The 17845-nt window shown below is 31.6% G+C and overlaps 1 protein-coding gene across 2 annotated transcripts in view; it reads left to right on the top strand.

Annotated features, from left to right (window-relative positions):
• Positions 1–17845, top strand: part of LOC103576994 (probable ATP-dependent RNA helicase DDX20) — a 143739-nt gene that overhangs the window by 87111 nt on the left and 38783 nt on the right. The window contains exon 6 of one of the 2 annotated variants that reach the window (XM_014440130.2): positions 7212–7361. The exons of the other annotated variant lie outside the window; for it this stretch is intronic. Coding sequence (XP_014295616.1) covers positions 7212–7227 — 16 coding nt within the window. The 3' untranslated portion in view covers positions 7228–7361. Of the gene's footprint in view, positions 1–7211; positions 7362–17845 lie in introns of those variants that run through there. 2 annotated transcript variants of the gene reach the window in all.

Here is a 17845-nt window from a genome sequence, read left to right on the forward strand (position 1 = left end):
AGATTAAAAACGATTCATGACGACTTGAAATTTTTAATCGTCACGAATCGTCTATTAATTAATAAAGAAGATAAAAAACGATTAAATTTTTAATCTTTTTTAGTCCTGTCGAATCGTCAATTGACGATTCACGACGATTTAAATCGATTAAGAACTTAATCGTTTTAAATTCTCTCGAATTGTCAGTTGACGATTTACGACGATTAAAAACGATTAAAAATGTAATCGTCGTGAATCGTCAATTGACGGTTCGCGACGATTTCAAACGATTAAAAACTTAATCGTTTTTAATCCCCTCGAATCGTCAGTTGACGATTCACGACGATTAAAAACGATTAAACATTTAATCATTTTTAATCTTCTTTAATAATCAATTGACGATTCACGACGATTTAAAACGATTAAAAATTTGATCGTTTTTAATCATCAATTGACGATTCATGACGATTTGTGACGATTAAATCAGTTTTAATCGTCACAAATCGTTTTGTTTAATCAGGGATATAGCACCATTTGCTAGTTGTAATAGATGAAAGATGATGGAAGAGGGGTCAAACCACTAAACCATTTGATATTTAAAATTATTAACAGAAAAGCCCGACGTTGATAAATATATTTGACGTTAATTTTAATGGGAACTGTCGTTAAACAACTGCAACTATTTGTCTTATAAAAATAGATCAAGCAGGTTATAATGTTTAGCAGTACTAAATTATTAGTTAGTACTATTATATTGTTTCTAAAAAATAATACTATAAACAGTATACCCTCACGTGTTATATATCACGACTACGCATTACTTTAAGACGAATTTTTTGAGTTTAGTTTGGAAGTCGATTTCTAATAGTATACATTAAAACTACTCACAATCAACACGACAAAAAGAAAACAAATCCTACCAAAAACAGATTCTCTGTATAACATCGCGCCAAGTACACGTTTAAAATTTTTTACAAATAAGAAAAAATTATTTTTTACAAAAAAAAAGTCAAATCGAAAAAATACCATGTACCTAGTATGATGCAAAATCATAACAAACATTTTCATAAAATTTAAAAAAAAAAATTGTATAACAAAATTTCAATGTACTTGGTGTGCTTACAAAAGAGTAAAAAAAACATGTTTGATTTTTCAAAAATTAATTTTGCTTGAGTACATGTAGTAAAGCACACCAAGTACATTGAAATTTTGTTATACAATTTTTAACTTCCTGCTAAGAAAATCGACGATTTTCAAAAATTTCGGGAAGTTATTGTTTTCACCCCGATTTTCGAAAATCGAGTTTTCATCAGATGTTAACGTTTTGAGGTCCTAGGAAGCTATTCTGACCATTTTTAGAATGATGTCCGAGTGTGTGTATGTGTGTGTGTGTGTGTGTGTGTGTGTGTGTGTGTGTGTGTGTGTGTGTGTGTGTGTGTGTGTGTGTGTGTGTGTATATGTGTATGTAAACTCTTTGTAACTTTTTAACTAATGAATCGATTTGGATGGTTGAGGTAGCAATCGACAGAGCTTGTTGGCCATCAACTTTCCTGAAAATTTCAGATTATTTGATCGAATAGACTCGAAAATATTTGCGAATTACGAAAAAAAAAAAGTTTTTTTTAGTTTTTTATTGATTTCTCAATAGCGACTTATACGATCGACTTCAAAATCTAATCAGCTCTAGTACTTAATAAAACGCGTCGATTGCCACCTCAAACATCAAAATCGGATAATCCGTTCGAGAGTTATCGCGGGAGAAAAAAATGGTGAAAAACGGTTTTTTCTAAATATTTTCGAAACGACTGACGCGATCGATTTCAAATTTTAATCAGCTCTAGAATTCAATGGAACGCGCCGATTGCTACGTCAACTATCAAAATCGATTGATTAGTTCATAAGATATCGGCGTTGAAAAGTTAAAAAAATAACATTTTATGTTATTTTTTCCGGATAAATCATAATATAACGTACTAAAATGTGCCTGATATCATACCAACTCATCTTTTTTATGGTTTCTTTTGATCATATAATGTCATCGAACTTGGTTTTTAGTTTAAATCATATTATCAACAAAAAAATCGATGAAACGTAGTTTTTAATATTTTTATCGGATATTCCATATTTTATTGTTTCTTACATAAGTCAAAACTTATTTAAATCTTGATTTTGATCCCTGACATTGATTTCTGCCTCAATACACTTATTTTACTGAACATAATCAGGAACTAAATTTTAAAAACCGCTTCATTGATGATTTTCGATTCTTAAATTTTCAAACTTCAGCATAACAGGTAACTTGTTAGAGCTTGAAAAGATCGTAAAAAAACAATTGCATGTGATAGCATTTTCGAGCTCGAAGAGCTCGAAAATATATCTACACTAATGTTTTCGAGCTCTTTGAGGTCGAAAACAGCAGGAAGTTTTGGGGCTGGCCCGCAGGGTCAACCGACGCCTAAATTTTTTTTTGAAATTTTATGAAAATGTTTGTTATGATTTTGCATCATACTAGGTATTTGTTTTTTTTCGATTTGACTTCTTTTAGTAAAAAATAATTTTTTTTTTACTTTTAAGAAATTTTAAACGTGTACTTAGCACGACTTTATACAGAGAATCGGTTTTTGGTAGGATTTTAAGTACTTGGTATTTTTTCGATTTGATTTATTTTTTTTGTAAAAAATATTTTTTTCTTTTTTGTAAAAAATTTTAAACGTGTACTTGGCGCGATGATATACAGAGAATCTGTTTTTGCGAAATGAACAGATTGAATATAACACGTGTTATCACTTGAGTGTATATAGTGAAAGATAATGGCGGCCGTCTTCTCGACACGAGACAGGAAAGAGTAGATGCGCATGCGCTGCACTGCGCATGCCTAAGTTTAAATTAATGGTCTAGGCCCCAGTAGGTGCTGCTTCTATCTGCCAGAAGTGAAACTATATTTGAATTTAAATATAGTTTCAATTACGCAACAATGATGAAATTCTTGGTGGTCTGATTCAATAAAGAAAATTCTATTTTACTTGACACCTAAAAAAAAATGATTTTATTTAATTAAGTGACCCCGTCACAAATAGAATACGACCTTTTAATTTAATATAGACAATAGGGAAATATTTTATTCAATAGAAAATCTATTGAAATTTTTTATTTAAACGTGGCACAATAAATGTTCACATGCGAGAAGACCAAGTTAAATTTGTTTTGAAGAAAGCCCATTTATGGTATAGTGTATCGGATGTTCCATCGTCGAAGGTAAGTGAATGGATCCTTAGGAGAACGATGGCAGCAGTGAACGTAGGCAGCAACATTATGGACCAAAAATTTTGGCCCTTCAGAAATGCGCATGAACTGATTTATGGTTCCCCGGGGGCCAACTTACCACTCATCACTACAATTAGACACTTTACTTCAAAAGTGGAGGAAGAGAGAAAGGACGAGATAGAGCGAAAGCTACAACTCTCATACCTAACTCGTACCTACCCTTTTTGTGGTGGCTACCCATTTACACTTTTTACATAAAGTTTTGAAACGTCGCCTCAATTGGCGTAACCAAGGATACGATAAGCAGGCCGGTAAAATAACTTTTTTATTAAACAATTCTGGGTACTTCTGTGCCTTGGTTTTAATTCCTTTTCTAATTTGGTTATACCCAGTGTCATCTATTTTTACCACGGCGAAATAAACTGTCGCGTTAAGTGTTTCCTCGACTCGGATCTGATTGGTGGTTTCGAGACAGCGCATTGGCTATTTTGTTCCACTTACCCTTCCAGTAGTCTTCGGTGGGCTTTATTCCTCCGTAATTTGTCTTAAAAAATTATGGTGCCCGAAAAAACTCGAAGCTTAGATTATCACTTAGTGATGGATAAGGGCAAGTTTGTGTTAAGAGCAGGTCTGAAATCTTTGTGATTATAAGTAGAGGAATCTTTTTTTAGGATATTGAGGTGAAGTTGCGTCTCACCACTTATCTCGATGCAACATGTCGACCAATAAAGAAAATTGGTACCAAGGGGAGTCTTTCCAAGCCCACTGCGACCAGAGTCTCTTTATTTCCTGAGATGGTAGTAGTGTTTGGCTCGAGAGAGGTGTGGACTCCTGGTAGTTGTTGGATTGGCACCCACACGCAAAGAATCATTGATCTGATCATTGAGCCTAGGGTAAGCCAATAATGAGTTATGCTTAATATTTCATTTTGATTATACACTAGTCGAAAAAAATTAAGGGATATAAAAAAAATTCTAAATGTTTGGATGATTTTATAACGTTCTCTTCTATTTCACACGTCCCACGGCGGAGTGTGGTTAGTGCTCAATAGCCGTTATGGCCCTCCGTTGGTGAAAAACTGAAAATAAAAATACTACTGAAACAAAATCCCGCTTGGAAATATCCCAAATCTTCCCGGAAACTCAGCTCTGCTCAAGCTGGGTTAGAAATCCTGGTTGGGCGCCAGTTCGTGTGCCCCACGAACATAATTTAAATTCAAAATAAAATAAACCGAGAAATGAAAATGAAAATAAAATTAAAATACAGGATAGCAGTTTCAGATTTTAGAAAAAGGAAAATAAGGAAAAGATAGCACTAGTGTAAATAAATAAAATTTAAATAAATACCGGGTTGATGACCATTTGTTTCGAATATATTTTAAATAATAAATTAAATAATCAATTGTATCGCATAACAAAATAAACAATATCAAAAATCAAATAATAATAAATCACTTACAAAATAATACGGTATGCGTATACAAAGTATAAATAATAATAATTACTAAAAAATAAATATCTTAAACGCAAAGGATAATTTAATGCATATAAATATTGATCTCACTCGCACATGATTTTAAAAAAAAACTAATAAGATAATCTGAAAATAATCTTTACATACTTCAAGTAAATATTTCGTAAAATTAAACCACTGGTGAATGCTATGCACTATTCACAAAATAATAATTGCAAAATAATAATTCTAACCCTAGACTGGTCAACAAACGCGACCCAACGACTTTGGTCAAGTGATGAGAGAATCGCCGCAATGCTTTTGCGAGTGCAACGTTGCCTAATCGCTCTGGCTATTTTCTATTGGTGTATCATTTCCGGCGGGAATATTGTAAAAAATTCGAACATGAAAAAAAAATTTTCAACTTTATTTTCAAAAATTTCAAACTCTGTTTAAAACAATTAGTTATTTAAACAAATTGAACATTTTTATTAGTTAATTAAATTTTGCTAATATTTGATTTCATTCAACTTGAATAGAACTCAACTATTTTTTTTATAAATAACAATACCACGTAAACATAGATTAATGCCTTCGGCAGTAGATGGAAATATTTTAATAGTAGGTAAAAAAAATATTTTAATAAATTTATTATAAATTTAACCACAAAACAAATTAAAAAATTATTTTCTTCATTGCAGAGTTTTTAAAAATGTTTATTAATAAAAATAAATATTTGCCTCTACATAACCTTTCATACACAATAACAACCAGTAACAGTTGGCGCATGAACATGAGGTCGGAAAGAGGAAACATACACCAGAGACGGCAACGCCGCAAGAGAAAATCTGCTAACGACTCTGGTCAACTGATGAAAAACAGCCCCCTAAATCCGTCCCTTTTTTTTTAGATTTTTTTAACGCCAACTTTATATTATTAAATAGCTCAATAAAATTTTTAAGATATTCTAAAATGTTTCAAGAACAAAGTCAAATGTTTTCAAACCTTTTTAGTAAAAAATGTAATTGTAATAAAAATAATGAAATTAAGTAGGACATCACGCTCCTACGTTGACCAGTCTAGGGTTAATAATACTAATTTAAAGATTAAACGAACTTGCCCGTAAGTTAAGTTCTATCGTATTTGTATGAAGTGCCTCCTCCGAAAAGATCACTAGACGTAGTACCTACTCCAATGCTTAGAAAGTCACAAAGTTTAAAGTTGTAAACGTGCGTTTTGATTTTACGATTTGAAGATCGAGCGCAAAGTCTAGCTGATTCTACGGCCATCTATTGGAATGATTTGTATATTGATTGGCACTTCCTTAGTCACTTGGGCCATGTCAGAGGCCACCTAGATAGAATTCAAACTTAGACGACAGTGGGGTAGTTCCACCCCTCCAAAAATTAAGATATAAAAGGGCCAGCAAACACTTGCTCGAGAGACTTAGGCCCTGGCCATCACCTAGAGTGGACTGAGGACGCTTAGCGAGGTCCCACTCTAGCACCAGGACTCATAACAATTTATTTGAGTCGGCCTAACGATATCTACTCTATTAGTTTGTTCTATCTAGTCATTGAGTCCAACACTGAAGTTCAAGGATCGAGTGAACTCACTCAAGTTCAAGTGTTCGAATATACAGCCTCGTTAAGTCGTCGTTCATTGCTCTTATTGGGAAAACTTTAAAATTTTAAAATTATATTTTTGCACACTATAAACTGATTTACGAAACCAAAATATTTCGTGAATTTTTGCCTGAGTGATTTGCCAGAGTGTCCAGCACCAAGTCCATCAACAGCCCAGGAACCGGAAGAGAAGCTCCACTGAGGGTTCGCCATGCAGCGACGCCCAATACCAGCAGTACGTCGTACTCAATAAAACCAGATAAGAAACATAAATTTGTATTCATATCTCTCTTCAACGCGATCTAGTATAAATAATTATTGATTTTATTTTTCCCGTGTCCATTAAATAATTGCGCTTTGAATAAAATTTACTTTATTGTTACTGGACATTTAATTTATTTCGAAAAGAAATTAAATTTATATAAAGGGGAATTTTGTAAATATTTGGGGATTTGGTTAAATAAAATTAATTATATATAATAATTGAATTAAGTCTCAAGGAAATTACTTTCATCACCAGTGTCTTTAGAATAAGTTAAATTTCAGCCGCGTGTCCGGTCAAAACGAGTCGATCTACTCTCTGAGATCTATTTCCCCCATTTAGAACCAGCGATATAATAATTATAAGTTATATTTATATTGAATAAATTAGTATTAATTAATTATTCAATCGGGAAATTATTTAACTGTGGTTCGTGGCTACTGGACACGAAGTAGCCAGAGCCCACCGTTATAAAGTAAGAACTAAAAAATTTATAAGTTGCTTACTTTACTATGGTATGTATTTTATATATATGTAGATATCTATAAAAACGATTTTCATTATTTTAAAGATCTACCGATACGAATGTAAAAATGGGCTAAGAGAAAAAAATTTTTTTTTTTTTAAAGGGCTGGGTGGGACTGATCTTTTCGGAGAAGGCACTTCATACAATTACGATAGAACTTCACTTACAGGTAAGCTCGTTTAATCGTTAAATTGCATTACGCGCCTCCTCCTCAAGATCACCAGATGTAGATGTTCAAAGAAGAGTATCGGGAGATTCATGAGTATTATTAAAAAAAATTTTTTTGTTTTTTTAATAAGAAACAATTATTTTATTATTATTTTCAAGGAATAGAAGTAAACAAATATATGTATTTGAACAATTAATTAATTATTTTTTGTACTTGAAACAGTTTTGGCAAAAGTAGTACAATCTTCTATGATCTTACGATCACAGAATCTTGCAAAAGTTTGCGAACATTGGGTCCAACCTGCAGTTTTTTGAATTAAATTTATGCTTACTCCGTTCTTTTTTGCTGAAGAAGTTGAAGCATGTCGTGTGCTGTAAGCAGTAAATTTTGAGGTATCTATTCCACTTAGATGAAGGACTTCTTTGATCCATCTACTTAAAGTTTGAGTAGAAACTGCATTATGAGGTTTTTTCCAAGAAATAAATAGATTTGATAAACTGCCTCGAAAATCTTTAGTCCGTTTTAAATAGTTTAAAAGAGTTGAAGCAACACAAATTGATGTATACTCGGTAAAAAAATGAAGGATTAAATTTGGTTGGGTTGATTTTGGTCCTGACGTTTTTTATTGACTTGTAATTTTAATTTCAATACGATCATCCGATTGGTCTATATTATTCAAATTGATGGCAGCTAAAGTTTGGATTTTGTGACCAGTAGTGAGGGCTAAAAGAACCACTACTTTATACGACAAATGTTGTAAAGATAAGTCATCATTCGGGAACAATTTTGATACAAAATCGAGGACAATTTTAGGGTTCCAAATACTATTATATTTAGGACGAGGTGGTCGAATTTTTGATACTCCTTTACCAAATTTGTTTACATCCGGATTTTCACCTGATTCTGGACCTAAAATTAAAGCAACAGCTGATCTTAGGAAGTTGACAGATCAATACGATGCTCCTTTATCCACTTGTTAGGAATCTTAGAACATCCGGAATTTTTGCTGTGAAAACAGAAGTGTTTGTAAGATGACAAAAATTCCACAATTTTTTCAATGCTGATTCATATTGGCGTAAACTGGAGTTCGAAAGTGAAGTAATACTTATCTCACTTGTAGTAGAGGAAATTTCTTTCAAGCTATACATTTGTTTGATAAGATTCCTCCCACCAGGAAAAGCTGGGAGCTGAGAGGATGAAGTTCCCTATTAGAGGAAGAAAGTAGATTTAAACTTGGTTTAAAAATTATAGGTGGAGATTCAAACATTGACATACACCGAGGGAACCATGCTTGCGATGGCCAATTAGGAACTATTAGTAAATCTCTAATATTATCACTTTCAATTTTTTTTAATACCTTTGGAATTAACGCAAAAAGAGAGAAAGCGTAAAAGAAAAATTTGTTCCAATCTAGTGTAAATGCATCAATTGCAATTAATCCTGGATCTTTTTTCCATGAAACGTATTTATAGCATTTGGTATTAATACGACTAGTAAAAAGATCGATTTCCGGATAACTAAACGTTTCACAAAGTTGGGTGAAAGCTTGTAAAGATAAGCTGTATTCAGTTTCTGGTTCTAATCGTCGAGATTCATAATCAGCAGTTCTATTATCTTTAGAACTAATGTAAGAAGCAAAAATAAAAATATTTCTTATCTTACACCACTTCCAAATAGATTTAGAAATTTTACTAAGATTTTCAAATTTAATTCCACCCATTCGATTTATATAAGCAATAGCTGTAGTATTGTTGATACGTAAGAGGATATCACAATAACTCAGATTACTAGTGAAACATTTTAAGCCGAAAAATACAGCCTGCAATTCCAAAAAACCACAGCAAGCACCCCAACTAGTGAGCGATGCGTCAGAAAAAATCTCTAAAACATATGCGGGACTTTTATTAGATTGAAAATATTCTTGATATGTAACTTCCACGAAGTAAGATCGTCAGCAACTAATGAAGATAACACTATTAACACTTCATAATTACCCTTGCATTTTTCCAAAGCAAGAAACTTTAATATCATAAAGATCCTAAAATTCCAATTAAAGAAGAGAAATCTCTAATTTTATGACGAGAATTGACCTTGAATTTTTGTAATAGGTTAAGTGTATTTGTAATTTTAGTAATGGGTAATTCAATTTTCATATCTTTGGAATTCAAAATAAAGCCTAAGAATTTTTGTTTTTGAGATGGTACAAGATTACTTTTTTGTTGATTGATAATAAATCCAAGACTTTCTAATAAAGAAATTGTTTGTCGGATATTAGCTAAGCATTCTTCTCTAGAAGAACCGATTAATGAAAAATCATCGATGTAAATGACAGAAGAGAATTCTTGTTCTCTTAGAAAAGAAATGATAGGTTTCATTAATTTAGTAAAAACGTATGGTGCAGTGTTTAAATCAAATGGTAAACAATTAAATTCATATAATAAACCATTAAATATAAATCTTAGATATTTTTTTTAAGAATTCGCAATAGGAATAAGATAGTAGGCATCCTTGAGATTTACTGTTGCCACAAACAGGAAGGGCGAGTTAAATCACGAGCAATTCTTATATCTTCCAATTTAAAATGTTCAGTTTTGATGAATTCATTTAACTTTTTAAGATTTAAAATGAATCGTCTTGTACCATCTGGTTTAGGAATAAGAGATGCTTGAAATAAATTGATCTTTATCTACTAAACATTGTTGAATTGCACCTTTCTCTAATAATTCTCTAATATGATTAGATAATTGTAATTTTTCGGGTAGAGACCAACATGGTTCCTTAGGTGATACGTTTTGTTTGGGTACATTGGTAAAAGGGATGACATAACCATTTAACCAACTTAAAATGGTTTTATCAGAAAATAATTTTTTCCACAAAGGTTAAAAATATTTTAAACGTCCAGCCGAAACACTTACCGGTTGAACTAACGTCGTTTCTTCGAGGAGACTGCCCCCCTCCTCTGTTTTTTCCAAGACTGACGGTAACTGGAGGTTTTTGAAAGCTGATTGATCGTTTTGTGTTGCCCCCCCCCCCCCTCTTGACAATTGATGACTGTAAGGTTGACGGCGGGGGCCCTTCAAGTTTTTTGAAGATTTTTGAGAAAAATTTGTTGAAGATTTAATTGACGGTTTGAGATCTTTTGATGATCTTTTTAGAGATTTTGTCATTTTCAAATTTAATGTTTCTTTAATTGAAGAATTCAGATAAGAACATAAAATAAGCCATCTTGTCAAGGTCTCATCCCGTTGAAGGTCTACCAAAATTCGACCTATATCACTTAAATTAGATATTAAAGTGAGAGAATCCAAAGAAATACCTTTCAGCAGGTTAGATAACATAGAGCCTACAGTGGATGAGCATACTGAAACTTTTTGCTGTTTATCCACTATCTTTTTGTCTCTATTTATGATTGGATCCAATAATGACGCTTTAATTTCAGCATTCAATTTTGGAGGTTCAAAAAATACAATTTTCTGGAGTAAGATGTTTTTTGGAAAGAGGTTTTCTTTCTTCTTCCGGTAAACCTTTTTTAATAATATTCTCCCAACGAATAACCACATCATTATGAATGGGAGAGGCACGTTGATTATCTAAATCTAATCGCTTGCCTATAGCCTCTAAAACTTCTTGGCCAAGAACTGGCTCATCGGCTTTAACAGCATCTCCTACCGTTTGATTGTTTGCTTGTGAAACGACAATCGATGGATCAACAACTTTTGATGATACACCCGCTGGTGGCACATTAACTGGTGGAATAGTTTCTGGTGGAGCAATTACAGAAGGATCAACAGCTGGTAGATTATTGTCTGATAAAGAATTAACCACTAGTGGAATATTATTTCTTCCATTGTCAAGATTAAGATGAGAGGATAATAACCAATCAATATCAAATATAGGATGAGTTTGAGGATTAGAGTGTAATTTAGTACTCCTTGGATGTCTATGGAGAGACGAGTCGTTCCGATGACGAGAGATATCATTACGATTTTCATCTCTTCTTGATGACTTTGATCTAGATCGAGATTTACCTGAAATCAAGGAGTCAGAGCTGCAGAATTTCATCCTTATAAAAATTATTGATTAAAATTAATTAAGTGTACTCGACACTAAATTAATTTCATAATAGTCACTTGGACTAATATTTTTTTTTTTTTTTTATATCCAATAAAAACATTTTAATAAAAACTTGTTCATTTATACTTCATTAATTACATAAGATCGTAATTAATAGCGTTACTTGAACGCATAATTTGAGAAGAAAACCTTACTTGAAGGATAAAGACTGAAATTTATTAAAAATGTCAGACTTACGATGTTTTTTATGCTTTCGTAAATGACAGATTCCATCTACTTGCCGCTCCAATTTTCTTTTCAATGAATTAATTTCCGAAATCCAATCCATATTTCGGATATAAAAACATCGATATTGGTGATATTAAATGGAAGTATAAAATAATTATATGAAATAAAAATAAAATGTGACGTTTTCTTGAGCACAAAGAAAAGGAATGAAGATCGTTTTTATAGATATCTATATCCCTGCTTAAAAAATCTCATAAGATCCGATAGCTTCTTATAAATTCTCATAGAAATTTTATGAGAATCAGTGAGTTCTATGGGAAGTGGTAGTTCTCTTCTCATAGAACTCACTGAATTTTATGAGATTGTATAGGAGTTATTTAAAAAAATTATTTTCTCATAGATTCTGATAAGGGATTCTTTATAAGAATCTATCGGATAATATAAATGTTTATAAAAAATAAGTTTTTATAAGGTTGGATGAGATAAAATATTCACGGGATTTACAGGGATCTATAAGAAAATAATAAAATTTACAAAATTTATATTTGAATGAGAATGTGTAAGGAAATGATCTCGTCACTTACAACTGGAATCTATGAGAAAATAATAAAATTAGCAAAATTTTTGTTTTAATACGAACGTATGAGGAAATGATCGTGGCACTAATAATTGGATCCTATGAGAAAATAATAAAATTTATAAACTTCCGTTTGTATGAGAAAGTATCCGAAAATATTTTTATCAGTCACAATTGGATTCTAAAAAAAAAATAATAAAATTTACAAAATTTCTGTTTTAATAAGAACACATGAGAAAATGATTTTGTCATTAATAATTGAATTTTATGAGAAAATAATAAAATTTATCATATTCCCGTTTGTATGTTCAATGACTTGTTGTCTCATGTAAGTTACGGTATTTACGCATATAAACATATTAGTCTAGTCAACACGTGTCTTTTTGACGAAAACCTGTTTAAGAAAATTACACCGAAAATTATGATTAAGGTCTGATTTGATTCGAAATGGCATCTATAAAAAAAATTAAAGTAGAAATTTGGGGCTGGCAAAAATTGTAAATTATTAACAATTTAGTAATAAGAAAAAAAAAGTGGTTTGGTTTTTTGCATATAGTTCAAAAACTATTTTAGATATCCCAAATCTGAAAAAAGCTCCTCAAAGAGCAGGAAATTTTCAAAAAAAAGTTTTGCCTCCCCGAACTGTACCAACAATATTTATAATTTTAATTTAGCGGTGAAAATGGGACTAAAAACGGATAGCGGCACATGCACGCGCGTTAATTGAATCAAGAGCAGAATCGAAAAAAATTATTTTAACCGATTAAATATAAATATTAAGAAATAAATATAATTTGGTACTTTCTAAACACATGGATTAATGATAATCCACCGAAAAAAAAATTTTACCCCAATTTTTCAATGAACTATGCTTCTGTTATTTAGTTCATTTTTACTCGCTGAAAGTTTATATAAAACCCCTGATTATTTCTAAACTAAGAATCCAGGATTTTTTTCACTTCTTGGAGCTATTCTTGAAAGGGGTTAGAAAAAATCGCCGTTGGAAAAATTAAAAAATTTTGATTTTTCACTTTTTTACTCACAATCTAAGGAATTGAAAAATTAAAAATGTAAATAAAGCAATCAAGAAATATTATTTTTTTATTCTTAAAAGCTACATAACAATAATTTAAAAAAAATTTTTACTTACATCGTTCAAATAATTGTTATAAACAAATGCATTGTTAATAAGATTTTTAAAAATTTCTTTTTGGGAATAAGATGCTTAATGAGAATAAAGATTTTTAAGAAAAAAATCGTTCCTCAAAAAAGTTTTTTTATTACTAAAAAGCGCATTTGCTAATTAACAATATTTTTTTCTTGCTTAATATTAATTAACTATTTTTTTTTTAATCATAATTTATCATGTTCTCTTGTATTTAAAAAAAATAAAAATTTTCCATTTGTTTATTAAACAAACAATTTGTTATAAACAAATGAATTTCTACACTAATTTTTTTTTCAAATACTAAAAACAACCATGTGTTTTTTTTTTATCGAAAAACATTTTAGGAATATCCGAGTCAAATTTTATCTATTTTTTCTTGGAATTTAATCAATTTAATAAAGTTTAAAACTGACATTTTTTAAGATTTTGAAAAAAAAGAAACAACTGAATAATTTTGTTAAGAAAACTGCATTAATTGAATTTAAAACTGTTACCAAAAATAAAGAAAACATATTATCAAAATTTCAATAATAAATAAAAATAATGTTTTTAAGCTTAGTCTTGGAAATATATAGTAATACATAGCTTCAAGTAAAAGAATAAATTTTTATTTTTCCAAATGCATGTAGTGGCCGAGCAGGCTAAGGCACTTGACTTGAACTGTTTTCAGAGCTACTTTCAGTCGAAGGGTCGACAGTTTGAGTCTCATCACATGTCGGAAAAAATAAAGATTTCTTCTTTACTGAAGTTGAAAAATAATATATAACTCCCAGTAGGTTAAATGAGTTGTTACTAGTAGTTAAATCATTTTTTTAAACAAAGAAATAAATGATTTTATTTTCTTATTCAAGTCAACTGAAAATAATTTAAAAATTTAAATTATTCCAAATAATTTTTAATTATGTGAGGAAACAAAAATATATACGATATATCTCTCTTTTTTTTATTATTATCTCATAGAATCCCATAAGTACGTCGCCTACGAATTAACGTAAAAATAATAAAACTATTTTCCTATTCATTCTTATACAACGGTAAGAGTGATATAAACTTGACCCATAGAATCTTATAAGAAATTGACGCATTGGAAATTATTATCTCATAGATTCCTATAAGAATGTCGCTTACGAATTCACGTGAAACAATAAAACTATTTTCCCATTCATTCTTTTACAACAACAAGAAACAAGACGTCTATATTTCCAATTGATTTGTGATAGGGTAAAAATCCAACTAGCAGCAATAAATGATCGACAGTCGTTGGTCAATGAGCATTGCTATATACCAAAAAATATATATTTCAATTTAACCATAGTTAGTTAAGTTTCTCAGTCGCGAGCGGGTCCTTTAAACATTATGGACAAGGGTAAGGGAAACTCGCCGCTCGGCGTCAATGGTCAGGTGACCTCGATAAGAAGGGGTAGGCCCAGGGTGGGTATAAAAGGGGCTGTTTTAGCCCAAGAAGTTAGTTTACAGCAGCTTTCTCTAGTGTCAACTAGCCTAGAAAGACAGTGATAAGTGGCGGGTCGCTCTTATCTCTAGACCTTAAATTGTTTGGCGGGTCGCCAGCACTAAGAGTTAATTAGCTGAAAAAAATTTTGTTCCTTGGGGAAGCGTGGCGGGTCGCTCGTTTCCTAGCCAACAAGAAAACCCCACATCAATTCAACCAAGGAGGCAGGGCCTTTAGCTGGTGGTGCAAGGACCAAATGTAAAACTTAACGGGACTCGTGGCAGGTTGCCCGACTCTCCATAAGTACCTCAGTCGGTAGAATGTAAAGTCCAGGGGACTCGTGTGCGTGTGTCCAGGGGATTCGTGTGTGTGTAAAGTCCAGGGGACTCGCGTGTGTGTAAACTCTTATATTGTGAATACTGTGAATAAATAGCTCACTCGATTAAAATCTCGTAATAATTTTTTTCTTATTCTTTTCCTTAATTATTAATTAATTCAACCCGGTACTGGAAGATCGAGTTAAAAACTTCCAGTGGCGCCCTTTCACGAGGTCGCTACAGTGACAGGTTTCGATCCAGGAGGAGAGGTTCCCCGTCATAGATTCTCTTACGAAATGTAAGTATGACGCATTCCTATTCATTCCGATAAAAATGTGAACATGCACAACAAATTTTATATAAGAATGAATGAGAAGTAAGTTGAAGGATTTGATAAGTTTTTATCGGATTCTGCTCGGATTTGAATATTCTTATAGGTTCTAATATGGACTATCATTTTTCGATGGGACACTTTGCCTATTCATTCTCATAAAAATTTTTTTTTGAGAATCTATCGGATTTTTTAAGCAGGGATGAGGCATTCCGTGCCAAATCACCGAGGTTTTGACCCGACCCCCTTCGATTTCGATGAAACTTTTTTATGATTTTCTATCCTACCATAGATATTTATCTGAATTTTTTCAAATTTTTTTACCCAACCCAAAAAAAGATACGAATTTTTGAAAAAAACCACTCTTTTTTTTTTTTTTTAAATTGCTATAACTTTCTCACAAATTAACCTTTCGGAACTTTTATTTTTTTCAAAATTTGTGTTTTTAAATGCAGTTTTCAGAAAAAAATACAAAAAATTTTTCGGAAGTCACGATATAAGAAATATTTCAGTTTTTTCAAAAAAACCGTCATTTTTTCGAAGTCCGAAACCTTCGATTCTCAATTTTTTGGTCTCAAAAAAAACTTTAACCAAGACAGTATTTAACCCCGCTATTCTCATTTTGTGCCTACTTTCCTTGAATTTTTTTTTTTTTCAATTGAAAATGAAAAAATTTCGAAATTTAGCTTATTTTTTATGACTTTGCGCTGAAGTTGTTTTGGATTGTTCTTAAAAACTCAGAAGTCGAATAAAATTGTACAAAAACAATCGTAAAGTGTATATTAGGCGCAAAGATTGATTTTTCCGGAGGAAAATTCCCAATTTTTAAAAAAAGTAAAACCTAAACTTACAATTAACCTTCTCAATAAGACAATTTATAGATAAACTAAGAAAAATAAAGAGAGCCCGAACTGAAAATCGAACCTAGACCATGTCGGTATCGCACCGAGTGCTCTACTAGTTGAGATATCTGGTACTATACTGTATTCCGTTTAATTTGATCAAAAACTGTCTATGAGGCTATCTATATTTTTCTCAGTTTATGCCGAAAGGTTAATTTGTGAGAAAGTTATAGCAATTTAAAAGAAAAGAGCGGTTTTTTTCAAAAATTCGTAACTTTTTTTGGGTTGGGTAAAAAAATCTGAAAAAATTCAGAAAAATGTCTTTGGTAGGATAGAAAATCATAAAAAAGTTTTAGCGAAATCGAAGGGGGTCGGGTCGAAACCTCGGTGATTTGGCATGGAATGCCCCATATTTACTTCTTGTTGTGTATAGATTCTAAGTTTTCTTGGTTGATTGCGTACAATAAATACTTTTGTCATTACTTCTGTTTTTGTTACTAAAAAGTATCTCCCTTGTCTTGTATATGCCAGGGGAAAGACACAATATCCAGGGGAGATATGAAAACTTCAAACTAGAATTTTTTTTACTGTTTTTTTATTGTTTAAAGGTTGCACACTGTTATTTGATTTGTTATCGCACATCCTTTATTCAGTGGGTTTGATGAACCATCCGTATAAATCTTTACGTTATTAGGATATTTGGAGATCATCTCGTTAAATAAGTCTATATAGGTGTTATCTGAGGTATTTTCTTTTCCTGATGCAAAAGAATATATGCCAGTCAATTTTAATAGCTTGAGTTGACCAAGGTGGGAAGCTCTGGATGATTCTATCAAATGGTTCATATGATTGTATATTAAGTTGGTCTTTGTATTTTTTAACTCTAATTTTGAGGGGCTAAGGAATTGATTGTTGATTTGTCATAAGATCCCATGTAGTCTTATCCATATCATTCCAGGGTTTGTTGTTATTCTTGTTGCTATAATTTATTGCCAAGGTCGATCGGTGTATTTCTGAGGGGATTTCATTCATTTCTGCTAGTATACTATTAATCGGGCTAGTTTTGAATGCTCCAATGGCTAGCCGTAAGGATGATATTTGTATTGCATTTAGAGTATTGAGTAGTTGACTGTTGGCTGACATATAAAATATAGCTGCATAATCTAATTTTAGTTTAATTATAGCTTACAGGTATTTATAAGAATTTTACAATCCGCTCCTCATTTAATAGATGATAAGGTCTTGATAATATTAATTCTACGTTTGCAGTCATTTTTTAATTCCTTGATATGGATATTCCTTTTTAATCTCGAATCAAACGTTAGACCCAGAATTTTTATAAAATCTACCATTCTTATAATATCTTTACCAAGGTATATGTCAAGAAGCGTAGATCTAATTTTATTTGATCGAGTGAATATCATAAATTCTGTTTTAATAGAAGAGAATTTGAATCCTGAACTTTCACACCATTTTATTAAACTATTCAGCGAGTCTTGAATAATCTCTGTACAGGTCTGGATGTTTTTACCTTTGATCATCACAACCCCATCATCAGCAAACCAAGCACCTATGGCAGGG

The sequence above is a fragment of the Microplitis demolitor genome, chromosome 4 (assembly GCF_026212275.2).
Source record: "Microplitis demolitor isolate Queensland-Clemson2020A chromosome 4, iyMicDemo2.1a, whole genome shotgun sequence".
NCBI lineage: Eukaryota > Metazoa > Arthropoda > Insecta > Hymenoptera > Braconidae > Microplitis > Microplitis demolitor.